At 41.6% G+C, this 26,567-nt stretch overlaps 3 protein-coding genes across 6 annotated transcripts; 1 reads left to right on the top strand and 2 right to left on the bottom strand.

Annotated features, from left to right (window-relative positions):
- Positions 1-331: 331 nt before the first annotated feature.
- On the bottom strand, positions 332-8,137 carry cyp27c1 (cytochrome P450, family 27, subfamily C, polypeptide 1). The gene is made up of 9 exons (XM_026165051.1): positions 7,656-8,137; positions 6,364-6,554; positions 5,852-6,051; positions 5,315-5,524; positions 4,584-4,747; positions 2,301-2,467; positions 2,108-2,186; positions 1,591-1,794; positions 332-715 (listed from the first exon to the last, which is right to left on the bottom strand). Exons 1-9 carry the CDS (start codon positions 7,944-7,946, stop codon positions 578-580), a joined length of 1,644 nt encoding a protein of 547 aa, XP_026020836.1. The 5' UTR covers positions 7,947-8,137; the 3' UTR covers positions 332-577.
- Positions 8,138-13,910: 5,773 nt separating this feature from the next.
- On the bottom strand, positions 13,911-22,636 carry ercc3 (excision repair cross-complementation group 3). 3 transcript variants are annotated; one of them, XM_026165003.1, is made up of 15 exons: positions 22,406-22,634; positions 21,885-22,084; positions 21,519-21,755; positions 21,359-21,408; positions 21,138-21,273; positions 20,824-20,994; positions 20,279-20,483; positions 19,773-20,087; positions 19,451-19,635; positions 18,708-18,910; positions 18,531-18,627; positions 17,639-17,756; positions 17,437-17,555; positions 15,007-15,156; positions 13,911-14,659 (listed from the first exon to the last, which is right to left on the bottom strand). In XM_026165003.1, exons 1-15 carry the CDS (start codon positions 22,431-22,433, stop codon positions 14,522-14,524), a joined length of 2,352 nt encoding a protein of 783 aa, XP_026020788.1. In that variant the 5' UTR covers positions 22,434-22,634; the 3' UTR covers positions 13,911-14,521. The 3 variants fall into 3 exon arrangements, with proteins under 3 accessions (XP_026020788.1, XP_026020806.1, XP_026020797.1); XM_026165021.1 differs by having other exon boundaries at positions 22,528-22,579; XM_026165012.1 differs by lacking the exon at positions 13,911-14,659 and having other exon boundaries at positions 15,097-15,156; positions 17,437-17,557; positions 17,640-17,756; positions 22,406-22,636.
- Positions 22,637-22,755: 119 nt separating this feature from the next.
- On the top strand, positions 22,756-25,593 carry gpalpp1 (GPALPP motifs containing 1). 2 transcript variants are annotated; one of them, XM_026165033.1, is made up of 7 exons: positions 22,756-23,160; positions 23,277-23,403; positions 23,483-23,563; positions 23,672-23,921; positions 24,323-24,487; positions 24,570-24,671; positions 24,788-25,593. In XM_026165033.1, exons 1-7 carry the CDS (start codon positions 23,076-23,078, stop codon positions 25,004-25,006), a joined length of 1,029 nt encoding a protein of 342 aa, XP_026020818.1. In that variant the 5' UTR covers positions 22,756-23,075; the 3' UTR covers positions 25,007-25,593. The 2 variants fall into 2 exon arrangements, with proteins under 2 accessions (XP_026020818.1, XP_026020824.1); XM_026165039.1 differs by having other exon boundaries at positions 23,105-23,160; positions 23,255-23,403.
- The last annotated feature ends 974 nt before the right edge of the window (positions 25,594-26,567 follow it).

The following is a 26,567-nucleotide window of genomic DNA, read 5'->3' as shown; positions in this document are numbered from 1 at the left end:
CTTCAGAGATATACAGTACACAGATTAAAGTCATGTAATGCCTTTTCGGTATATGAATGCACTTATTCACTAGAAATTAAAGCAAAAAAATAAAATAATCAAATAAAAAAATAATGATGCTAGTTTTAAAGGGAAAGAAATTAACAAAATTTGGTTCGTAACACAGTCTTTGAGTAAAGCTTGTTATAAACAGCTGCACTAACCTAGCTAAGCTAAGTCCATTCACAGCTGCCCTAGCTCAAACGCAGAGGAAACAGAATGTCTACATGCATTAATATTTGTGATCACATTATATGCATACATGCACAATAGTGTAAGAGGCTACAATCAGTTTCATTTTTCCATATTTAATTGAATCACAGAAGTAGTTACAATCAAAAAACAAAACAAAAAAGGGGATTTTCAGTCCAAATGTTATTCTTACAGCTTATATTTGTCCTGGATTTGTGACCTAGTCGCTAATGAACACATTTCATTCCTGAGTAAAACCTCATTCTCAGCTCAGAATCTAAAATATAGGAGTGGAGAGTGTGTCTAAAAGCAGAGTGTTTAAAAACTTCCAACAGTACAGCGGATTTCACGGAGAAGAGAGTGCGTCCACTTCCCGGTCGATGAACTGCAGGTGGATGGGGGCACCGGGGCAAAGCAGGCCGTGGGTTTTGGCTTTGATGTCAGCAGTGAGAGGAGAAAGGCAGATGTGGAACTTCTGAATGAGCTGCACAGCGAGCAAAAAGACAAAGAACAGACATCAAAGTTAGCTTAATTCAGTAGTCACATTATCTAGCACACTTTTATGTAAAACCATAAAAATAAGAGGATAATCATTTAAATAAATAAATAAATAAATAAATAACAGGGAATATGAGGTGTGTGATATAGAGAAGTGAAGGATGAATCATCTTTCGACAAACTCCTCAGTAGATCTGAGGAAGCGGAGGTCAGACTGAATGATAATGCATTTTTTGTGCTCAATGATGATTCAAATTTTCCAGGAGTGTCTTGACAAAGCTTTGCATTATTCTGATTTTGCATCAGTAGTTACTATTTGTGTTCATACTGTCTCAAGACACTTGGAAAATACAATATGGAGCAACAGTATGATACATTAATATTTGTAGTTTAGTTTCATTTCCCCCTGTGCTTTTGTCACAGCACGAGCCTGAGAGCAAGAGAGAAATGCTAACGACAGCTGGGTTTCTGTAGGTTTAAATAAATTACTTGTAAGATGTTTTTAGGATTATATAAAATGGCATTTAAGATATTTTCCATCCATATTGTACCTCCCAATTAAATTAACATTATTTTACAAAAATATATTTTTTTATTATCAAAGAAGACAATACACAAGCTCACATGCTCACATAGGTGTGTTCAGCTAAGGTGATGAGGTTGCATTAGTGGTTATGGGATCTTTGTTTTGTTATTGGTTGCAGTACACATCTTTTTCCACTCAAAGCAAACGCTGAGGCCCGTCAGATTTTAGAGTCTTTGAAATCCTATCATATTCCAGACTTTTTAAAACCTTTTTGAGAACCCTGGACATTTTTTTTTAAATGAAAGTGTAGCACCACAAGCAGAGTAATCTCTTACCCTTATGAGAGCTAAATGCATCTCCAACTCTGCAATTCTCCTCCCAATGCAGCTCCTGATGCCATAGCCAAAGGGAATGGAGCCAAAGTTGTCAACACGATCTGTGGTATCTTTCCGTATCCAGCGATCTGGTTGAAAGTCTAAAGGCTCCAAAAAGTTCTCTTCTTCCAGAGATGTGGAGTAGTGGCACAGGGCCAGCTGAGTCTATTAAAAAAAAAAAGAGAGAGGGAGAGAGAGAGAGAGAGAGAGAGAGAGAGAGAGAGAGAGAGAGAGAGAGAGAGAGAGAGAGGGAGAGAGAGAGAGAGAGAGAGAGAAAGGGGAAGGGGAAGAATGTTGGTTGTGTAATGAAAACAGCTGGGCTATTGTACATGGGTCCATACATGAGGGAGGAACAGAGAAATGCCTGAGTAATAGTGTATCATGTTACATCTGGTTTGACTATAATGTTTTAGCCAATTCTTATTGTCACACTTTCTTGTGCCCGTGTCTGATGTGGAAATGTGACCATCACACTTACTCCTTTGGGGATGAAATATCCACCAACTACCAAGTCATCCTGGGTGATCCGTCCATTGCCTGGAAGAACTGGAAAGAGCCTGATCACAGTGTGGGACATACAAAGACTGTTATTCACACAAAGACTGAAAAGATTGCTATAATACTAATGTACACCAAAGTCTTGATCTAGGATAAACATAATACATACTGACCTGAGAGTCTCTTTGACCAGCCCTCTGATGAGCGGCAGGTTAGAGACGTCCTCGGCTGTGGCGACTGCTCCGGGTTCCAGGGTCTTTTTAATTTCTTTGTGGATTTGATGCTGTACATGAGGGTGTCGTGCTAACAGGTAGCAGGCCCATGACAGGGTAAAGGATGTCTAGAACAGAAAATGGTCAATTTAAATTTTAAAAATATGCTTACACATTGAGCATTTCATGAATATTGTACTGGTGTTTTTATATTTGTGACTATATCGTTTCTTTTCTTGATGCGCTGCAGCAGAGTTGACTGCAGTGCAAGCTGATATAAGAGTTTCTATAATGTTGAGTAAGTGCCGAGAAGCAGCAAGGGAATCTGAGGGAGAAGCGGCCCAATTCCAAATGCTGGGCAAATGCTCAAGGTCCCTCCACCAGCCGTGCTCCCAACAATTTTCTCCCATGTCTTACACCACTCACCCATCTGATCCATTCTTATCCCACTGTACCTTGATTAAATGACCTCAGTTGGCTTTGGCAAGGCATTTCAAACAATTACAGCAAGAAAAATGAAAATGTGACTGAGATTATTACCATGTTGCACAAACAGAAATCCAATCCAAACAAGTTTAGCCTTGTACAACTTTTAACATTTCCATTGTGTTCTTGGCAAATCCTTCTGTTCATCTCACTTCACAATGGGCTCCTTCTGCTAATGCATTCCAGACTTCTTACATTTTTGCTTTCCATATTAGCAATGCAACTTGATTTTTTTCCTCCAGTTCATCCTTTATTGCCAAATCACTCTAATTACTCATGAGTTATCTGATCAGTTGGCCCGACTTCCTGTTTCCGACTTATATCCACTGACATTTTATTTCAGTGAGCTGGGCGGTTGACCAAATGATATGAAAATGTCATGCGTCACTTTTCCTAAATTTACATCTTTTCATTTGTTTAATGAGGGTCTTCCTTGTTGATCCAGCCCACTCCTTCTCCATCCACCCCCAGTGCATTTTTGACCTCAGCCCTGGTTTTGCCATAACTCTAAAGGCCAATCTAAGGTTAGTGTCTCCCTGTGGACCAACTAATATACCCTGCCATTCTTTTTCACTGTTGTTCCTTCCCACTGCTCTTGCATTCTCCCCCCTCCCTCTCCATTAGCACCCTCTTTCCATGCAACCAACATGCTCTTAATCAGCCCCAGCTGGCACAGACACTGGCAACTCCTCAGATGCAGCCTGAGAGGAATCATATGACAAAGGCTCCTCCAAGCAAAGTTTTCAAAAGGCTGAGGCCTCTCCCCCTTCCATTCCCTCCATCTTCCCCTTATTTTCCAACATCCATCTCACACCCTGATCCCTTGTATTCCTCAGTATTATGCCATCCACCCCATCCCCCCCCCCCCCTTACTCCCACCCAGCCCCTTATTCTCCCCCTGGTCTCACCTCTGCCCACTCTGTGCTATAACTCTGGCTGTGGCTAATGTGACTTGACAGCTCTTGTGTGTACCAACTAAAGGCAAAATGCACCATGGGGTCAGGTAATGGCTGAGCTTAGTGCACCCCCTACCAGGACATGCCTGATTCAACAAGTTCACCAAAACACACACACCCTTTTATCCCGTGGCCCCAAGCTCCACACAAAATACTCTACCCCGTTATTCTTATTAATATGACAGGACCCCAAACAAATTAGGCAATAACTAGGAACATGTGCACGAGGCGCGCATACAGTTGCAAATGCATGTACATCAACACTACTACAGCGAGGTAGAAAATCAGTGTAAAATGCCTCCTTCCTGTGTCCCAATTTCTGTATTCTTTAGCCTGCCAATAAAAGATTCATGTTACACCCCCCCCCCCCCCCCATAGTGGTCCGTGGATGACATTAAACCCACAGCCTTAATTATTTGCAAGTGCATACAAAAAGTTTGAATGTTGAAACATGAACACAGATGTCTACCTTAGTTATTTAAAAAAAAAAAAAAGAGAGAGAGAGAGAGACAAAAGGCCCCCTGTGCTGACTGAACAGACAGAGACAAATGACAAGAAACTAAATCTGAGTGAGAACGAGTTTGTCAGTGGGAAACTGTAACCCGCCCGATACACTACTCTGACCTGACGCTGGCACAGCTTCACAGGCATGGACATGGCGCCAGAAACACAACCTTTGAAACTCAACACTGACTCTGACACTCACACACACACACAGATGCAAACACACACACCTGCAACTCTTCACATACATCGAACCCTTCTCTGCACAATGTTTATCACAACACAGACACACACGCACCGTGTCGACCCCAGCCAGTAGCATCTCGGTTACGTTAGCGTAGATCTCCTCGACGCTCATCTCCCTGGTAATGAGCATGTGTGTGAGCAGTCCCCCCTTCACCTCCTCTCCCCGCTCCAGCTGGGCCTTGATCTCCGAGAGTCTCTTATTGACGTGAACAATGCCTGGGATTAACGAGGGGTAGAGAAGGTGATATGAATGGGGAAAAAAAAAATGCGGGTCATCGTGAAGGAAGGTAGTGAAGGGAAAGCAAGAGAAAAAGGAGTAGGTTATGTAAGAGATGGACCTGCATACTCTCACTATCCAATGGTACAGCAGTGGAGATTTAAATGCAAATCAACATCAACATTCCCTTCTATTGAGCACTACCGGTTTCAAGCTCTACTACTTGGCGTTTTAATGAAAGCATTAGCCAAATAGGAAAGCTAAAAAAAACCTAGATCTTTCTAGAAGTTCTGGCATCAAGGCAGAACTTGATTAACAGCCTTTGTGGTCACTCTAAAAAGAAATTGAAGTCTTAGACAAGAGTACCACAAGTCTTAGCATAAATTAGGCCTGGATATACTTAGGAAATCTCTCCTTCCTGTGTTCCAGTATCCTTTTTATGTAGTAAGAAATTACTGGGTTACCATCTTCTGGACTAAAACACTGTCCAGGCAGTTCAGCAGAGCATACAAGTATGAAACTAATCTGTCTTCTTTGATCACAATTTCAAGCTATAAACCACTTACTGAATTTGAAAAGACCATCCCAGGACAGACAGAACTCCTCCCATGGTTTGGGGATAATGGGTCGGAGCCACTTGGGGATCGCTCCAGCATACATGGTCATCTTGAAGGAGCTGAACATGAGGTTCAGTGCAGCGATGTAGTCCTGGGTTTTCTGGGGAATATTATTTTCCAAACATCCTAGTCTGCATTCATACAAAATAGCAGCCACTCCTGTAAAAACGAAGGTAAGAGAGAGAGAATTTTACCAATCTAAGATGTTTAACACTGGCAACCATCAGTGGCTTTGACTTTTTAGTACAGGGCCACTTTAATAACTTTCTATCGAAAATTGGTGACTAAATTTTAGAGAAGTGAATAACGTGGTTCATATATTTCTCCCTTGGTTACCTCTTCATAGCAGTTTTTCTGTTATTTCAGTTTTTCTCATTGATTTTCTTTCCTGCCATCTACACTTCGCCTGCATTGAGCCACTTATAAATCCTTTTTGACCAACTGGTATTTGCTTCACAGCCAATAATCTACAGACTTGGTACCAACCTTCCATGGCATATTTAAAGAAGAGGTCATTCACATTGAGGACAGTTGCTCTATCCGGCTGCTGGGTGCGCAGACTGTACACCCTCTGGATGAGGTCGTCCACCACGCCGTTTACATCATCAGAGAAGACTGCAACATCACGTGGTCGCATGATGAGCTGCCTGAGCACGCTCCGCATCTTCAGCCAGTCTTCTCCCTCACTGGGAAACAAGATACAAAATGATAGTTAAAATTCCCTTGTATTCACTTATTTGAGTCATTCAGAGACATATGGGGGGGGGGGGGTTCTCAATTTGAATATTAAGGGGTGTTGCTGTTGGAAAAACTGCAAGTTCTGATGCTTTTTGGATGCTAAAGTGGACTACTGAGTAGTAAACGGAAGTGTGAAATGAGGAGATAAATTAAGGGACGGGTAATGGAAATCTAATCAACACATCTGCTCAGATCAAGGTATTATTTCCTGAGGTTGCCAAAACTCAAAACTCATGGTTTGAACACTGAAGGGGACTCACGCTGAGATGAGCCCAGTGGCCCGTCCTCTCATGTCTCTGTACTCCTTCCAGGAATCCATGTTAGCCCTCTGAGGGGCCACCCCCTCTGCCCTCAGCACCTGAGCCACCATGTCACGATCTGCAACGGAGACCACCAGCTGGGGCCCAAAACGAGACTTGAAGATCTTTCCATACTTCTTCCGGTGCTCCATCTAGAAAGCAACAGTGACAATCAGGATATCTAGAGATATTTGTAAATTACTTTACTAATAGATTTCAGCACTGAATTTATTTTACTGCTCTCCTGCCATAACGTAATGATAACTACTTCCTTATTTATTGTTCTGATTATTTTGAAGACCTTTTTTGTATAATAATGTTAATGTGTAACATTCAAATAATAAAAAAATAAAACCAAGTTGCCGATGCTATTGAAGAAGACTGCCAGTGTTCACATCAACTTAAAAAAATGTTTTAATGATCTAAATTTAGAAACGATTACGTAACCTCGAGCATATTTCACTACAAACAATTAATCTATATAGACACATTAAGAAATGATGACCCTTTTGTACTCGTTGTACTCACGCTGGCAGGCGCTTATTGTGCCCAATTTGCATAGGCTACGTTTCAAAACGCTGTGTAAAAACTGCATATGCTGCATCTGAAAGACGACACTTAATTAAGCTTTCATTTATGCTGCCGCGGTTGTGCAGTTTGCGGAGGTATTCTGCCCACGGACATGCTCCCCTGAACTCCAAAATCACAGCTGCACGGCGCTGGACGTGGAGGACGCGGTGCCTCGGTGGATTGGTTGATAAGATTCTGTTTAACTTCAGCTCTTTGTGAGTTAAAACTATCCCATTACTTTTCTCTGGGTCCGGCCGATGGACCGACCGGTCGTGCCACACATTTTTTCAGACTGCCCCCATTTGCGGGCAGGCTCTCTCTTACGGTAGACGGACAGTCTGAAGGTGACCACGGACTGCCAATGGAATGCCAGCGCGCGTCCACTCGCGACCACGACTGAACCATAATTTACCCCCGATTATTTCAAACAAATGGGGGGCAAATTATGTTTGGCAATAAACGGGGGCGGGTTAGCTCATCACATCTCAGTAGGACGATTACAAAACTCTCGCCTTGTACCGGAAGGTCGACCAGTGTCCGGACTCCTGGTGCGCTACATTGCCATTTTACGCATAGGTGACAAATTTGGCTGAGCACTGAGAATACGAGGCCAAGACATTTTTTATTTATTTTTTAACCTATGAAAAAAGAACAAAATGAAGCATAAGATTGAGCACCATTACCTGAATTTCATGGATTCTGCCAAACCCGTCCTTCCAAAAGAACTCGATCAAGTTGGACAGGGTGTTCGGTCCGGGCATGTCGTTCAGGGTCTTGATTTGAGTTTTCTCGCTGACCTCCTCCGGTTTGATCATCCTGTTGGGCATGGTCTCTTCTTCTGTTGCAGAGATCCCCAAAGCCTCGCTGGCTGCTGACTTGTGTAAGGAACGCACAACGTAGAACAGCTGCTTATTCAACTGGTCGCTCTGAAAGTTCTTCCAGCATATCTTCGTGAAATTATTGAAGACTGCCATTGTTGAGATGCTTTTTTCCGCCTTTGCGTGACCGAGAACTATGTGTGAGAAAAAAAAATAAAAAAAACTTTTGCAAAGTCTTTTTTTGTAACTTCACATCTGCAGAAAATGTACGCTCTTGGCTCGTGCAAACACAACACTCCCTGTGTGGTAGTGAAATGTTAGACAAGGACAGTATCGTGGATCGCTTTTAAATAGTTGCTTGTACAACCTCAGAAGAAGAGGATTGGACGATCGCCTCAAAAGAAGGGAGGGATAACTCTTTATTCGGAAATGGGCGCAGTACAACGTGCTAAAAGTTCGTTACATCACACCAATCAATCATCCTCTGTGACTGCGCACACCACCTTCCCTCCGAGCGCGTCACTCAGCCCCCCCACACACACACGCAAAATAATGTGATAGAAGCCACATGATTGCAGAAAATTCGTCTCAAATAAAGAATAAACCTCACGTACTGCTGATGTAAGCGCATGAGAGAGCCCCACAAATCATCAGCTGCTTACAAAAGTGTAAGCGCTTTGTGTTCAAGTCCAAAAGTTGTGTTTAAAACAAAGAAAAATATGAGAAACTTTATATAACTTTGTGCAGACAGATTGCAAAAGTTGGACTTTACAGAGGCATGAGATTTATAGGCGTTTTTGCATTTGAACCCTGCAGGCAGGCTAATATGGAACGCCAGGACTGCCATAATGAATTAATTAAATACACCATTAAATAATTAATTAAATGTGGCAATAATTAATTAAAATTGGAATTAATTAATTAAATAAATAGTTATGATATATGTAATTAATTAATTATTGACACATTTAATTAATTATTTATGTATTTCACGTTTTAATTAATTATTGACACATTTAATTAATTAATTATTGACATATTTAATTAATTATTTATGTATTTCACATTTTAATTAATTATTGACACATTTAATTAATTATTGACACATTTAATTAATTATTTAATGATATATTTATTTATTTCATTTTGGCAGTCCTGACGCCTGGCTCTCATCATGAAATAATTTTATCTGTCAGCCTCACCCATCAAACTCAGGGGGCGGGGTTAACGCTGATCGAGTCAAAACCATTGCTTTGGCCTGGTGGCCATTGTTTCTAGCACACAACAACCGGCATGTGGAAGCTAACAGAACTGAGCTTTGAAAAACCCTGTTTGTGTGTTACCAAATACCGTTTTAATATTTTTTTAGCCGAGAATGTAGTGGTTTAATCTTCATGTGTCTGGTCGGTTTGTCAAGATACAGCCTCTTTGCAAAAGTGTTTCGATGATTTCGGAGATGTCATCCCAGTCTCACGGCAAAGCGTGGGATAGACCCGCTCGCCTCGCAAGCAATCCCACCGACAAAGCGCAGGCCCTGGTACACAGCTGTAGTAACCCCCGCTGACTTCTTTTACTGAGGTTATATTTATCGGTGTTTTATTTCCTGATGTTCTTATGTGTCCTACGTGTTTCAGTCGCCAATTCTGAATTATAACTAACATTAAAAACATGTTTAAGGAGGAGAGAGAGCAAATAAATCTGTTTAACATCTGATCTTTGGGTTTTTGTTCAGTAATCAGCGTGACCTGTGTATAAACACATAAAAGAGATAACGTTGGTGTTTCCGTCATGTAGTAACTGCTGGCTTTAACTGTACAAAGGTTGTTCGACACTATGAAACACATACAGACTTCATGATGTTCGGCTAATATTTTTATTGTGAATATTAATCATGCTGACCTCGCTCTGTACACCACGCAGCGAGGTCAGCATATCCACGATATCCTCAGCTCCATGAGTTTCCCAGCTGACTATCTAACTGCCAACTATTCCAGAGACGTGAAAATATACAGCATAAAGAAAAGTGTAAGAGACTCAGCAGCAGATTAGAATAACAGTTTGTGGCGTGAATAAGACACGGCGGGACCACGAAGCAACGTTCAGAGTCATCTTTATTTACATCTCACCACACCACAACACCCCCAAACCCCTCAGTCCCCGTGTTTTTAACTAGGCGGGCGTGATTAAGGATGCCGTGCAGGTGCGTCCGCCCTCCCTGCACCCACGCCCCACCACATACCCCCATCGCCCGATTGAGGCCGGGGAGCCATCCGGCCGAACCTACTCCCCCACCGCCAGTGGGAGAGGGAATCAGCCCGGACAGCTGGCACCCCCAGGTGGGAGGTGCGAGTTCAGGCGGCCGCCCGCGAATCCAGCGGCGCAGGCAAAGCTGGTTCGGAAGTCGGACACGTGACAGGTGCACCCGGCGCGGCCGGCACAAGCGTGAGCCCCAGCTCACAGGTGGCTGGGCAGAGGTGTGGCGTGTACAGGCCTCTGGTGGTGGTGAGGCCGGTCTGGCGAGCACGGCGATCTCAAGCGTGGCGCCCGCCTCGCTCGCCAGTTCCACTCGAGGAAGCTCCCCTGGCACTGGGACCTCCAGCTCCTTGCGCGGCCCCTCTGTCACCGCTGTCGCTCCCTGCTGGAGCAGCCCATAGCGCGACGCCTCCGTCACTACTGCTCCCTCCGCCGCCACTCCCGGCTCGAGCAGCCCCTCGTGCAGCTCCTCTTTCTCCAACCGGCGCAGACCCTCGCGCACCTCGTCTGCCGCCTCCGGTTGGAGCGGCTCATCCACCACTCCCGGCAGGAGCAGCCCTTCACCTGGCTGTTCCCCCTCCTCCGGCAGGCGCAGATCCCCGCGCGCCTCGTCTGCCACCTCCGGCTGCTGAGGTGCCTCACGCGGCTCCTCCACCGCTTCACTGTCCTCGGGACACACCTGTGGGGGTGGCGCCCAGGCCCAGAGCAGCGCCGCCAGCTCCCCAATCCTTTCCAGGTGCCGCTCGGACTGGTCCTGCAGCTCTTCCTGCTGGCGACGCACCTCCGCCGCCTGCTCCCGCTGGGCGGCCGCCATTTCGGCCACCCTCTGGGCCAGCTCCTCCATTCCCTGGCTCCGATATGGACCCGCCGTGCTGCCTCCTGGGTTTCGGCACCAATGTGGCGTGAATAAGACACGGCGGGACCACGGAGCAACGTTCAGAGTCATCTTTATTTACATCTCACCACACCACAACACCCCCAAACCCCTCAGTCCCCGTGTTTTTAACTAGGCGGGCGTGATTAAGGATGCCGTGCAGGTGCGTCCGCCCTCCCTGCACGGCACCGCAGACCACGCCCCACCACACAGTTATACATTTAATAAATCACCAAATGAATCCAAGAAACGAGCAAACCTGTTCCGACAATTTGAATTTGTATTCCCTCAGCTGCAGACTCGCTGCTGTTTAAATGTTTGAAAAGGAAGATTAGATATAAAAAACGTCAAACATAGACTCAGTCTGCCTTCACATTTGATATGAGGCCAGCACGTATAGTGGCCTCAGCAGGCTATTACTGAAATACACGTGCTATATCATAAACTATGATATAAACAGGGAGGTCCTATTAACATGTTTAGTTTTAAAGGACACCTTCCTGCCTTTAGTCTCATTCATGAGCAGTATTCGTTTTCTTCTAACATCCAGAAGTCTGCACAATGTGTTTCATAGTTTGTAACAAGCCTTTGACAGGTAAACATAACATGACCGAAAAAGCAAAAAAAAAAAGAGAGAGAGAGAGAGAGTGTTGATATAAGAAGAGAAAATGCTCTCAATTATGGAGACAGGCAAATGGTTCATTTATGTTTGATGTGTGTTTATTCCTCCCTAAATATCGTCGGTGAAGTTTGCCATGCACGTCAGATTTTCCTGCGCATTTTTATACCTCTGCCAACAGAGAGAGAAAAAAAATCACATTCTAACAGACAGCTGGTGCTTAGAATACAGTTGAATAACTATTAAAAAACAGATGATATTTAGATGATAGTTCAGTCTAACACATGTGCCAGTGAACCATTAAACGTCTGTGAAACTATGCAGTTATGAAACGTAACTTTAACCTCAGCCAAACCGATTTGCTCAGTTGTAAATAAAACAGCGAAGTAAACGTGACCCGACAGACAGAACCTGAGTGAATGAAGTCCACTGAGAGCTAAAACTCAGCTGAGGTTTGAAAGCTGTGTGCTGGTGATTGGACATCAGCCGCTGATAAAGCTGGCTCGCCTATAAAGTGCTCTGTAAGGAAACAAGCTCCAGCAGCTCTGCGCTCGGGGAAAATACTATATTTACTTATCTTGTGCAGTTAAACTGTGACTATCACCAGGTAACTAGGCTGTTTCTTGAATTAGCAGCAGGTGTTAAACAGCTGACAGATGAGGAGGAGGATGCATGCAGGTAAACTGAGGGTCTGTTGAGCTGATCGCTGGTTTCGTGAGAAAAATGTCAGCTCGTTCTTTATGTTACAGAAGCACAGAGACACAAGACCAGGCGGAAAGAGACGATCGTTCGGTGAAAATGAGAATCTGCGAATGCAACATGTGGAACACGGAGAGTGAAATATGTAAACAAACCGGTTAATGTACCCCCTCGGTGCACTCTGCATGCTAACTGTTAGCAGAGCTAGTGAAATCTCTGAAAACATCTGAGCACTTTTGCAAACATGTTCTATGTTGACAACCTGACCAGACATGTGAAGATTATGGCGCGACATTCGCAGCTAAAACACTGTTAAAAGTGTAGCTGGTGACAGAAAAACGGCCTGTGATTTGATCTGCATTCTGGGATACCTGGCTGCCCCAAGTCTACACAAGCAATCGATTATCTAGGATCGACCTGTTTTGACTTACTTTGCACGGCAACCAATCAAATGTTAGAGAAGCTGCATGGGCAGCGTTAACCCCGCCCCCTGAGTTTGATGGGTGAGGCTGACAGATAAAATTATTTCATGACGAGAGCCAGGCGTCAGGACTGCCAAAATGAAATAAATAAATATATCATTAAATAATTAATTAAATGTGTCAATAATTAATTAAATGTGTCAATAATTAATTAAAATGTGAAATACATAAATAATTAATTAAATGTGTCAATAATTAATTAATTAAATGTGTCAATAATTAATTAAAATGTGAAATACATAAATAATTAATTAAATGTGTCAATAATTAATTAATTACATGTGTCATAACTATTTATTTAATTAATTAATTCCAATTTTAATTAATTATTGCCACATTTAATTAATTATTTAATGGTGTATTTAATTAATTCATTATGGCAGTCCTGGCGTTCCATAGGCTAAACCTTACAGCTGGTATATGAGTGCCAGGTGGCATTTGAGCAAATGGAAACATTTGATTAGTTCTCAGAAAATTTAAATGTTTAAAAACTTAGGAGCAACACTTATTAATGCAGACTGTCCCAGCAATCGCGCGAGTTTCAGAATGAAGGACATAAATCTGTAGGCTTAGTATCTTGATGTTATCTACATGTGTGATTAATGTACAACAGTCAGATGGCCCATCCTCAGTTTTCTCAAGAGACACGTGAATTCCAATCTATCTAATTACTTTTCACTCTCTCCAAGCCAATAAGCCTTGGTTCAGCGGAGGTCACAAAACAGCGATTAAGACCATGCCAAAAACACAGCCATTCAAGGCACACGTGTCCTGTGCTCCAGCAGAGGTTGGGTGGGCAGAGGTGGATATTTTCCCACAGTCACTCCTTTTGCAGCTTAGACACTGCATCAGGCTCTAGATGTTCTTTTTGGAATATCTTCAAGTCACCAACAAAGAAAGAATTATCCCCCTCCTCTCCACGCCTGGCTTTTATCCAAATGGAGTTTTTTTATTCCCTTTATTCATTCTCAGAAGAAATCATGGGGACATTGCTACACAATCATGAGTTAGTCCGATTAAATAATGTCTTCTGTAGCAAGTGGGTGCTATCGTGACCTTTAATTGCTGCCAGAAGAGTATTCACTAGATTTCTTTAGATTTATTGTCCTGCTTCGTTTTGTGACTTTGAGACTTTGTCTGTTGTCTGCTGTGTATATTACTGCTAGTCTAAGGAGAATAAAAGTCCAAAAATATTCATTTTACAAAACATATTTAATAACATTTTACAGAATTAACTGACATAAAACATATCTGTGTGGTTGGCTTTCAGGAGCAGCTTTATACACATTCTAGTCAACTTTACAAAAAGCTATGCTGTTAACCAGCATATGAGAATTAGCTACAAAATAACAAACGTGTCCTCATGCAGGTCAAGGCAGCATTAGTCTAATTTTTTACCATTAGATAACCTGTGTTATCCAACAGTAAATAAGATGGTTTATTCATTTAGATGCCAAAAGACTAAGAGCTGATCTTTTGCTGCTTACAAAGCTAATGTGATTTATATGTCATATGCAAGTAGCCATCCAATTTACAGACATCGAAAAGCTTTACCACTTAGTGACACATTATCCCTGATCATTGCTCCATTCAGACGCGATGGAGTTCAGCTGGGCTTCAAACCTGCTTGTTCGTGTGACTGCTTGGGTCTTGGGGGGGAAGCGAGTGCCTCGCTCATGTTATGGCCTGGCCCTAGACGGGTCGTAACACTGCTCTTTAATGCATACTTCAATGCCCCAGTTTTGTCTTACTGCCCATTACAGCACAGAACGTTTTTAGGTATCAAGGTGTCAAGCACGTAGATCTACTTTCTGAAGCGCTTGAACAGTGGATGAACGCTTTTGCCCGCTGCAAGGGCTTTGCTGCTTCTGCTCTGATATTCCATGTAGATGGTGTCATCTGCTCCGGACATGGAGCTCATGGTGCCGGTTCGCCTTGAGAACTGATCAGGAAACAGAGAAAGAAGAAGTGAGAGTAATCAAATGTACAAAATACGCAAGTTACCAACAGCAGGGGTGGGGAGCACAGAGTAACTCATGACATAGTGCAAAAAAAAATAAAATAAATAATAATAATAATGACAAAGATATTATTGTACAGCAAATCGGTGAGCATTACAGCAATACAACAATATTTGTGTAGGGAAGAGGGGGTGGTGAACTTTCATTAACCTTCATTTGGTAGGCCCATAAGGAGTGATTTCAAAGAGACTCTGCAGTGTCAATATTTTGTTGACCCTCCAAACATCCTTTCTCTACAAATGTCTTAACAGCTGGTGAAATTCCTCACCTGAGGTCGTGCGCCCACCTCCCCTGCCACCACCTCCTCCTCGGCATCTATGTCAGAAGCAGCGAGGACCTTCTGAAGCAGCTGCTGTTGCTCATCTCTGGTGGAGAACATCAAGTCCTCTTCCTCCATACCTGCCAGCTTTGTGATTACCTGTCAAAGTCAGAGAAAGTCAGGAGAGAATGGAGCCAGCTAAGAAGAGGAGGATGTCCTCCCCTGTGTGGGAACATTTTGATCTTATTCCTCCCAACAAGGTATGCAAATTTCTACAGAAGATGTATTTTCATAATACTGATGGTGCAATACAATTTATGTTAAGCTGTCTTTACTTTTGTTCAAGGTGAAGTGTTTGCTATGTGCCAGGGAGCTGGGATATAACAACAACACCTCATCAATGCTCAGGCACTACAGAGCTTTGCATGAGAATAAGGGGAACACCGATTGTGGAGCAAGACCAGGTGAGCCATCAAATGCAATGATAATATAGCATGCAGTAATGTTACTAAATGATTTAACAATATTATACAACTGTAATAAGTTGTACGTGTGTGATATTTATATTTGTGCTTTGTCTTTGTTCTCCTGAGGAAAGACAATAATCTCAAATAGATGAAGACCTGGTTAGCATGGTGATCGAGGACTCCCAGCCATTTAGCATTGTGGAGGACAAAGGATTTAAAAGATGTGTTAAATCATTAAATCCTAGCTATGTTCTCCCCACTAAAAAGGTCATAAAAGCAGTGAAAATTTTGTTTTTACTGAATAAAATGTGAACAGGCAGGACTGAGGCCTCAGTCTGTAGCTGTCCATACCTCAACGTTACAAAAGCACAACCACACCTCATCTCTCATATTTTTACGTCCAGTCGATGTCCTACTAGAGCAAATGAAGCTTCAAGACGCTTTGCACTGGGGTGAACCAATTGGATGAAAAGCTTCAGTGCTTCATGAAGCTTCATCTGCCCATCACTAGTGATAACAGTTAAGGGACTGATTTTCCACTTTACTGTGAACCTTTCAGCTGCTGTAAGACTTTGCAGGCACTTTGTTATTCAAATACAATTCAATGAATGTGCCTCTACAGTCAGAGAAGTAGTCTTTTCTCTTGTTCTATCTTTGTTTTGTCCATGTAAACCAGGGGTGGGCAATTCCAGGTCTCGAGGGCCGGTGTCCTGCAGGTTTTAGATCTCATCTTGGGTCATCACACCTGAATCACATGATTAGTTCGTTACCAGGCCTCTGGAGAACTTCAGGATATGTTGATGAGCCATTTAAATCAGCTGTGTTGGTTCAAAGACACATCTAAAACCTGCAGGGACACCGGCCCTCGAGGCCTGGAGTTGCCCACCCCTGATGTAAACAAACCTACGCATGACTGCTGCCAGAATTGCTTAAAGGTCTTGATTTTCAGTGTGTGTCTTGGAATTCTTCTCACAACACATGCCACCAGACAGACGGGAAACAATGAAACCAAATTCTTTAAAAATTCTTCTATGACAAAACAAAATGAAACTGGGACATTCAGATTTTGTTCCATAAGTCAAAAGTCTTCATTCATATAAGTTTAACTGTACAATACTCAAATGAGAATTTCCACTTTGCAATATTCAGTCAGATAACAGTTTACATCCATTTTTGTTCAGACTAGACCATGATATCATGATTTTGTCTCCTTAAACTGGATAAGCAGGAGAAAATGGTTGGATAAGGGGATATTTGTGCCGAAGTTTGTTAAAATGGTCAAAATAGAATCCAAGAAATGTTTAGCAAATGTGTTTTCTGACGCCACACAAATTATGTTAACCACAAAATTCTTTGAGATGTTCAAGAGACAGGGATGGACGTATCCTAATGGACCCTCTCACAATCGGGTGGCTTTCCTATGTTTTGTTAGGCATAGCAGCTTTTTAGAAGACATCATGATTCATTCAATATTTATTTATTTTTTAGCAGCCATTTATGAATGCCGTTCCCCATAAGCCCCAGGTCTTTGAAGGCGGTGGCTTAAGAGGATAGAGAAGAGTGATCACTTAAGAAGGTTTTAGCAGGTTAAGTCTTTCAGTGAGACGGTGGTAAAATCAAATTACAGGGATTTAAACACTTAACTACTTATTCGTGAGAGCTGTAGTTTTGACTATGCTTGGTCAAAGAATTCAAATTGATATCAGGATATGGAAATAAAAGTCAAGGCTTAATATATTTCAGAAACAGTTGGACTCACTAGATTCAGGAATTGGGTTTTTAAAGGTTAAGTGGCATAAACATTTACCAGCTGTGAGCGCTCATCCTCGCTGTAAACTATCCTTCAAGCTATAACAGTAAACTTCAACAGGAATGGGTCATGACCTTCATGAAAGAAATGTGCACTATGACCATGGTTATAATTAATTATGCACAAATCATATGAGACCGTGTTAAGAAGTTAACAGCACACCTTAAAGCTGTATCCCTGGTCCACGAGAAACCTCTGCCTCTTGGTGGAGTAAGCCATTTCCTGGGTATCCTGGGACACCAGTGAATAGAAGTATGCATTGTACTCTTCTGCCACCATTCCTAAAACGGCAGACAGGGACATTGAAATAAGTGATTTTGCTCACAGACACCAGAAGACAAAATGGTTAGATAAGCAAACAGACCTTTTTTGGCTCTTAAGACTCTCCCAAGTCTCTGGGCCTCCTGTCTGCGTGATCCACCGTGGGACGAGATCTGGATCAGCACATTTGCTTCTGGCAAGTCAAATGAAGTGTCTCCAACCTGCAGAAGAATTCGCAAACGTGCAATTTCACCACGCTGTCACAGTACCAGCATGCATTTACTGTGTAATAAAAGGCAAATGTGAATTATGTGTCAAAATACTTTTTGTAGCTATTGTTCTTAAATATCGTATGGAGAGAAGATTACTGATTATTGCCTTCCTCAGGTAATTACCATTACCCAAGCTTCCAAATTTTTATACGATTGGTTTTAAAAATTGGCAAAATTTTTTGAAAAACCGATTTACTACTTTTGAAGCTCAAGCACACTTGGCTTATGCAGTAGGACAATAATTCCAAACACACCAGCAGGTCCACCTCTGAGTGGGTCAAACAAAAAAAAAGCAAAATGAAGATTTTAAAGTGGCCTAGTCAAAATCCTAACTGAAATCCTATTGAGATGCTTTGGCAAGACCTTAAACAGGCATTCATACTCAAAAGCCCTCCAGTGTGACTGAATTAAAACAATTCTGTGGGACAAAATCCTCCATGTGAAATATTCGTTGCCAGTTATCGCAAATGCTTAATTGCAATTTTTGGTGCCAAGGGTGGCAAAACCAGTTATTAGGTTTAGAGGGTAATTACCTTGCCCTGTGTAAAAAAGTAAGACAGCTTTCCTTCCTTTAATAAACAAAATCTTAACTCAAAAACTGCATTTTGTATTTACTCAAGTAACTTTTATCTGATATTAAAATTTGCTTAATAATCTGAAACATGTAAGAAACCAGTAAGGGGGCAAATGCTTTTTCACAGCCCTGTAGACTGACTGGTTTACCTTTGAGATGAAAATGGTGTTGATCTTGGGGTTGTGTTTGAAGTTCTGTAAAATCTGCATTCGCTCCCCCTGAGAGGTCGGACCATAGATGTAAGGCCTTGGGGAGAAAGTGAAAATTTGTTAAAACAATTGCAACCTGAAACACAGAAGGAGCTTCTCTTTTTGTCAGTAACTTACTTGTTGAGACGAATGGCATATTCTTTCAAGGCAAACACGTTATCAGCAAACACAATGATTTTGTCATTCCGTCGCTCATGGAAGCGAATGAGAAACTGACACGCACGGAACTTATTGGGGTTCATCGTGTAAAGCAGGATCCGCTTCTTTGTCTTAATGGCAACGTACTCTCTGTAAAACTCCGGAGACATCGGGCACCACACCTGAAGAACAGGCATGCCAGTCACACTGATGATGATACTCAAAGCATACTGTAATATGAATACAGTTAAAAGGCTTTGCTTTTACATTTGAAGCTGCCCTAACACATTTAGTTTTGAATTTGACAAGTGACATCATAATCAACAGTGACAACTAACATCAATCAATGTGCGGGGGAATAGATGTGCAAATTTGCACATCTTGAGCACATCATAAAGTTGCAATATAATTAAATACGAAAAAGACACAATTGTTACCATCTTAAATTGAACTTTACCAGAAAAAATAGTTTTATTAGTTTGTATGATGAAATGATTTATTAATTACTTTAGATTTTTTTGCTTTATCAGTTACATAATGACAATTAAAATTAATTTTGAATTACATCGGCCAGTTCTAGACCAGAACCACAATGTATATGTCCATAATATCGCATTACGGATTCATCTATAAAGTGAATGCAGAAAAAAAAAAGCTGCTTATTTATTAAATCTATTTTATAATCTAATATCTTATTTCTACTGTTATACTGCAAGACTCACCTCTGCACACTGGACTTTAGCAATGTAGCCATTGTTCTGCAGTTCCATCCAGTTGGCCTCGTATAGCTTTGGTCCAATTAGGAAATTGAGGTCCACAATCTTATCATCCTCTCTGACCAATGTGGCAGTGAGGCCAAGTTTGCAGTGGGCCTGGACTATAGTCAGGACACGACGAAACATCCTTGCTACAGGCAAAGAAAGTTTTAAGTTAGGATGGAGACTAATCGCGCCAAAATATTCTGTCTGGTTTACTGCATGTAAAAGAAATACTTATAAATATACGGATATATTTAGGATAACACAAAAACCAAAAACAACTCACCAGGGATAGTGTGAACTTCATCCAGTATGATGAGACCCCACTCTTGGCTCCGCATCCACTCCATGACCCTTTCAGCTTCCCAGGAGCGCTTGGTGGTGTGACCCAGCATGGAGTAGGTGCTGATGGCCACCGAGCAACCTATAGGCTTGTCCTTCGCATCAGAAGTGAAGCGGCAGATCTGAGAGTCGTCAATAGTGGACCACATCTTGAACTGGGACTTCCACTGCTCCACAGATACAGAGGAATTACCCAGCACCAGGCAGCGTTTGCGCACCGTGCAGGCCGCTGTCACCCCGACCAGGGATTTACCCGCTCCTGTAAAACAAAGATAGGATAAACATTATTGAGACACACGAGTGTCTTACACATAGGTTTGATGAAATGAAAAGATAGTCTCAAGTGTCTTTTAGAGTATACTACAACGCTGGAATAAAAATTTGTGTCTTTATATATATATTATACTAAACATTCTGTCCTTTATGACAACAGTAAATCCACTGTCTCACCACATGGCAGCACAATGACTCCTGAGCGGGCGCGACCGTTTCCAAACATTTTGCGTAGACTCTTTTCCTGATAGGGCCTCAACACAGCCGTGGGCTTAAGGTCTATGTTGATGTCGGGGTTGACTGTGTCATTGCGGAAGTCGTACTCTGCCAGGAGGGGGTACTCCAGCTGAATACAACGCTTCTGCAGCTCTTCAATCATCTCCTGCACCACAATAAAAAAAAAAAAAAGAACAGAGTAGAGTTTAGTGTGGGGATTTAAAATATTTCATTGGCTTTTTAAAGAAATGATCATACTTTGTTAAAATGAAGTCATGAAACATAAGCTTTTATTGATCAAGCAGTTCCCAAACTTCACCCAGTTTTATAACCTAATAATTGACTTACTTCTGATGATTTGGGGACCAATAGCAAAAATTTAAACACCAACACTGTTGCAAGAAAATACGTTTAAATCTGTATGTTTAAAAGCTTTAAATATGGGCCGGCAATAATATTAAGTATGTGGCAGCGTTACAGGGGGAAAAAAATAATCAGGTATGCACCTGGCGAATTTCAAAGGACACAGTCTGAGTCTCCTCTTCCTCCTCTTCTTCTTTATCCATCTGCTCATAGTAGCTGAAGATGTCCTCAGGGACCTGCTGGGTTGAGGTTTCCCCATCACTGGGCTGCTGTGAGCTGGAAGTGCCTTCTTTTTCTTGAACAGACTTAGAAATCTGTCAGAAAGAGGAACTATTTAAATATGTGATTGATCAGAGAAACTTTTCTTTATTAAACATATGAATATAAAAGAACAGTCTTTTTTATTAGTGCTATTGTACACATTAGTTTGAGCTTAAAAAAATGTTCATTTGCACACCGCTGACTTGCTGTGGATGACTTCAGTAATAAGCTCAGCATCTGTTCCATCTGCAGCGCGGAGACGACATTCACGGATCACATTGTCTTGCAGAAGTCGCTGGATCACATCAGGGAAGGCACTCTCAACAAAATACCTGAGCATGGATTGTAATCGGAGTTTATGAAAAGTGCTAAGAGTGCTACTGATGCAAAGCGTGAAGAAACCATTTTTAAAATTACCTATTGTGCTTGAGCACCAGCTTGACTTTGCCGTAGCTCACTGTGCAGAGCTGAGAAGAAGAGAGAGATCAGATTTGCATATCACGACAAAAAACAGTGCTTTCAGCAATGTTCAGTCTTTGGCAGTATTCCTCAAAACACCAAATACTCCCAGTAAGACCTTTATGAATTGCACGATTCCATCAGGTACAGATGTCTTGCTGAGCTTCTGCAGATACTCCACAATATCAGAGGTCTGGAGCCCCACACTGACAGCTGCATATAAGGAGTAGGCAGTTAGCTTGTACTCATGGATATGGTTAGGTCTGCATACTGGCTCTGCAATGGCCACCAAGAAATCCTGGGCATATTTATACACTGGAGAAAAAGCTTCCAGAAAGATGTGTCCATCTGGAGCCTGCAGGAGAGAAAGGAAACAGAAAAAACAACATAAGAGAGAAGTACATACATCTCCCACATAAAAGTGGAAGGACACCAAAGCTTTTTAAATTTAAGTGAGGAAATCAACAACCCAAGCACATCTTACCACCCAGAGTGGACGTGAGGAGTGATCATTTTTTAACAGCATCTGAGCACGGTAATCTTTGGCTCCATATTCATCTAGTTTTGTACTAGACTCGTCCACTTGTTTTCCTGCAGCAGCAGGTATGGCCTCTTGAGACTCGCTCCCCACCGCCTCTTCTTCATCATCTTCTTCCTCATAGAAACGCTTCTTGGACTTTTTTTCTGATTCACAAAGGATACAAACATGAGTATGCAACTATTCATAGGCATAAAAAAAAGGTTCACAAACGATCAGGCTGAAACAGGGATGAATGTAACGATATGAGAACTGAGGCAGAAAGTGTGGCTGCAGACGTGCTAATGTCCTAGCTTCTACATCCTTGATCTAATGGTCTTTATCTGGAACTGTTAACCTTTACAAAAGCACAGAATAATTACTGGAAATGTTCAGAGTCCAAGAAGAAAAGTACAATGCTTCTTATCACTTAGTTAGCTAGCTTAATGGCTAATTATATAGGTCAAAACACAGGATTAGCAACGTACCCCGGTCTCCTTTGTCCTTTTTACCCATTTTAACCGCTTTTAAATGGGTAATAGCTCAAACTAAGCCCGATATGACTGCATAACAACCAAATATCCTCCCGAAATTTCTAAGACAAACTGACCGGTGTGGGTCAGGCTGCTGGTGTTGCGCGTCAAAACTCCTGCAGAAAACACTTCCGGTTTGAAATGTCAAAATAAAATCCTCTTCGTATCCTCTTCGTACAGTTAAAAAAACAACTTGAGAAATTAACTGTTTTTAGATGATATGAAAGATTTTTTTAATATGTGTTCTGAGATTTCTTGATGTCTCCTTTTCTGTGTTTATGTGTGTTTTTTGTTTTATTTTGTTTTGTTTGCAGGGATGTTACACAAAAAACACAATGTTGACTCAGTATTGAACGACACAATCAAAAACAATCTAGAAAAGTTTTTCATGTCGAATAAATGACAGAAACGTTCATGTATTTCTGATTTATGTCCTCTCTAGGTTGATACCAATAAATTATTAATTAATTAATTTTTTTTTAAAAAACTAGCCACTCCGTGTTTACTTCCTCGGTCAAAGGTCAATCTGATTCCTACGGGTTTCCTCAATCTGTTGGAAGGTATCTGTCTGATTTAACCAGAAATTGCTGCAGCTACGTGACTGATTTATTACCCAGAGTTGAATATGTCGTCTGATAAACAAATTGGACCCGCTTTACCGCCGACGTTTAGAAAGGAGAGCCCTGAAGACTATGATTATGAAGACGAATGTAAGTGAAACTATATGTTTACCACTCGTTTACTTTGACTCCTGCATTCGTAGTGCTTTTGTCCGATTGTTTTTTTTTTTATTGCGGTCTTCAGTTTTCTTCTTCAAACTCTGCAGTGGTTGGCCCTGCTTTGCCGCCCGGTTACAAACGGGGAGAACCGTCGAGCTCCTCTGATGAGAGTGAGCAGGAGGTAGCGGTGAAAAGAGTCAAAACAGGACACGCCGGTGAAGAAAGAGCCGCAGAGTGGGTTCCCTGCTGAATTACAGCTAAAATACAGGAAATGTCTCGATAAACAAAACACTGACATATGTCTTCTGAACAGGGTGAGCACAGAAGACGATGATGGTTTCTTTGGACCAGCTCTGCCGCCAGGATTTAAGAAACGTCCGAGTTCACCAGATGTGTGAGCAAATTTATCCTATAAAGCACCATCCTATAAAGAAAAAAAACGGAGTGGAATCAATAAGCTGAGGATCATCATGAAAACTGTAACTTTACTTTGTTCTCTCAGGCCGCCTGTGCTGGGACCAGCTCTACCTCCTGGGTTTCGCAGAGCACAACATGAAGACAATGATGGTGAAGATCCAGACAGTTGTCCAGGGCCTGCCTTGCCTCCAGGCTACCAAGCCGAACCCTCCAGCAGCGAAGGAGAAGATGAGGATGTAATTGGACCAATGCCAGCCAATGGGCCAATTCAGGACACTATGGCTCAGGACATTGAGCGTAGAGCACAAAGGATGAAAGAGAAGCTGACAGGAGACGTAAGCCCTAATCCCAGACACTATACACCACAGGTGTCGAACTCCAGGCCTCGAATGTCCTCCAGGTTTTAGATGTGTCCTTGATCCAAGACAGCTGATTTAAATGGCTAAATTACCTCTTCAACATGTCTTGAAGTTCTCCAGAAGCCTGTTAATGAACTAATCATTTGATTCAGGTGTGTTGACCTTGGGTGAGATCTAAAACCTGCAGGACAGCGGCCCTCGAGGCCTGGAGTTTGACACCCCTGCTATACACTGTACGGTTCAATCAGCTTAATCCATGCATAAAAAGTGACAGAAAGACTAACCGTATTTTAAGGTGTTAGGATTTCTTCTTTCTCTGATCACCATTTTAAAGTTTTAAAGTTTGTTTTTTTTTCTTTGTGTGTGCATGTCAACAGGATGCTCCTGAGGTGCTGAACAGAGAAACATGGATGACTGAGCTCCCGCCAGAACTGCAGCATATTGGCTTGGGGGCTCGAACTTTTAAGAAAAGGTCAGGTCCCGAAAATGCTGACCGCTCAATTTGGACGGATACACCAGCAGACAGGGAGCGCAAAGCCAGGGTATTTAATGAAAACAGGTTTACTTTTTATTTGTTACATATTTTTGCCTCTATCTCATTCGTCTGTTGGCCTTTACCAATAGGAACGTCTTGAGGGAAAGAAGAAGGGTGAAGCAGAGAAAGACAGTGTCCCACATGTTTCTCACAAAGACTTGGAAATGGCAGAGAAAGTGTCCAAGTATAATGTAAGTGGTTGTACTTTATTTTTCACATCTCTTAAATGTTCCCGTTTAGCAGCGTATGCATTTTTGTTCACATTGAGTTCAGGACTAAAATTTCTGTACATGTCACTAATTATTAGGATTCTAAACGTGCGGAGTCTCTGATGAGCCTTCACACAAAGAAGATGAAGGAGAAGGCGAAGGAGAAAGCTGACCAGCCAGTCGAGAGGAGACCATTCGATCGTGACGCAGACCTGCAAGTGAACCGCTTTGATGAAGCGCAGAAGAAGCGGCTGCTGAAGAAGTCTCAGGAACTGAACACACGGTTCTCCCACAGCAAGGAGCGAATGTTCCTCTAACACACCGAAAATGTCAAAAATGTGTAAAAATACATTTTCCTTTAGACTTCATAGAGTATGGTCTAAGCTTTGTTGGTCTATGAAACTGGAGTTTAACACACAATAGTTTGTGTAAATGACAGGACGCCATTGTTATAACAGATGTTTTATAGTCATTCAATCTGTTATAAAACAGCAGCTATTTGAGCTTTTAGAGTTATAGAATAAATGCAAACAATTCAAATGTTCTTCCTGCAGAACATCAGCTTATATTTTTAGATTGGACCGTGTTTGTACAGGTAACATCCAGATCAATCACATGTCTCTTGGTAAATTTAGTTGCTATGAATGGTGTCAGATTGAATGTCATTTTCAGTTTTGGTGTGCTGAAATTTTGTGTAAAACTCAGACTTTGTACTTAGGGATGGTAAAGGAGAGATGAGAAACAGTTTAGCCTAAGTGTTTATGTGTGGTTTTAATTAAAATGGGGGATAGTGCAGTATAATACTGGGTTAGATAATGTTTTATTTAATGCCATTATACAAATATATTCAGTCTGTTATGGACTACCTATTAAAGAGAGAAAAATACTTTCTCGATTCAAAGTACTTCATTTTTTTGGCTCCTTAAATATTTTTCTGTTTTTGCTTTTGTTTGTTCTAAATGCAAAAAGTGAACATTTTAAACCAAACTGCCATTTTGGCATCTAGATATAAAAGGCTCAAATCTTTACATTAATGCACTCTACATCTGTGATTGATTCCTTTTAAGCTTTTTCTGAAACTCCTATAAAATGTGTTGTACTGCTATTGCAACTTTAAACTGTATATTAAACTTTTATAAACTCCAAACTTTTACAAAAACACTTTCTTGGCATGTTGTGTTTCTTTATTAACACACCTATTTTTAGTAACCAGCATTTAAGTCCTACGCCGTAGTAATGGTTGTAAAAATTGGGGCTCTTCAGAGTCGCTATATATGCATATTGCATTTATGCATGCGTTTGGCGGTAGCATTGATCGAGATCCCAGTCATCATTTTAAAATATTTAAAGCAGAATGCAGGTGTGTGGCTCATTAAAGTACATATACACTCTCTGTAATAACATTAGGTAATTGGATGTAAGGAGAACGACTAATTTAATGTCTAATGTCTGAGCTGAGAGTGACGTCACTGCTAAGTTGAGCGTGATCCAGCATTAAAGTTCAAAAAGCATGAAAACAGGATTTGTTTGACTTCTTAGCCAGGTTAACCCATTTGTGTATTACTACAGTGTTTCCATTTTGCACTTAAACACTGCTGCACGTTCATTTAAAAGAGTCTGGTCAGTGCCTATGGCTTTAAGTTGGGGCAATGAAACAATAAACATACAGGCTCAAACATATAGATTGACTCACTTAAAACCTAATAAGTGATACTGACGGTTCTACAGTTTCATTTAACTTGACAGGTTCCTATTAACTTCTTATTAGTGATCGTGATTGACTGATTGACAAGGAACTCTGTCAGGCTCCAAAGAGGATAATTGTAGATTTACACAAGTAGGAACCGTTTCTAAATACCTACAGATTCCAAGATCATC

This window comes from Astatotilapia calliptera, chromosome 1 (genome assembly GCF_900246225.1).
Source record: "Astatotilapia calliptera chromosome 1, fAstCal1.2, whole genome shotgun sequence".
Taxonomy (NCBI): Eukaryota; Metazoa; Chordata; class Actinopteri; order Cichliformes; family Cichlidae; genus Astatotilapia; species Astatotilapia calliptera.
This window is presented reverse-complemented; position numbering and strand designations above follow the sequence as displayed.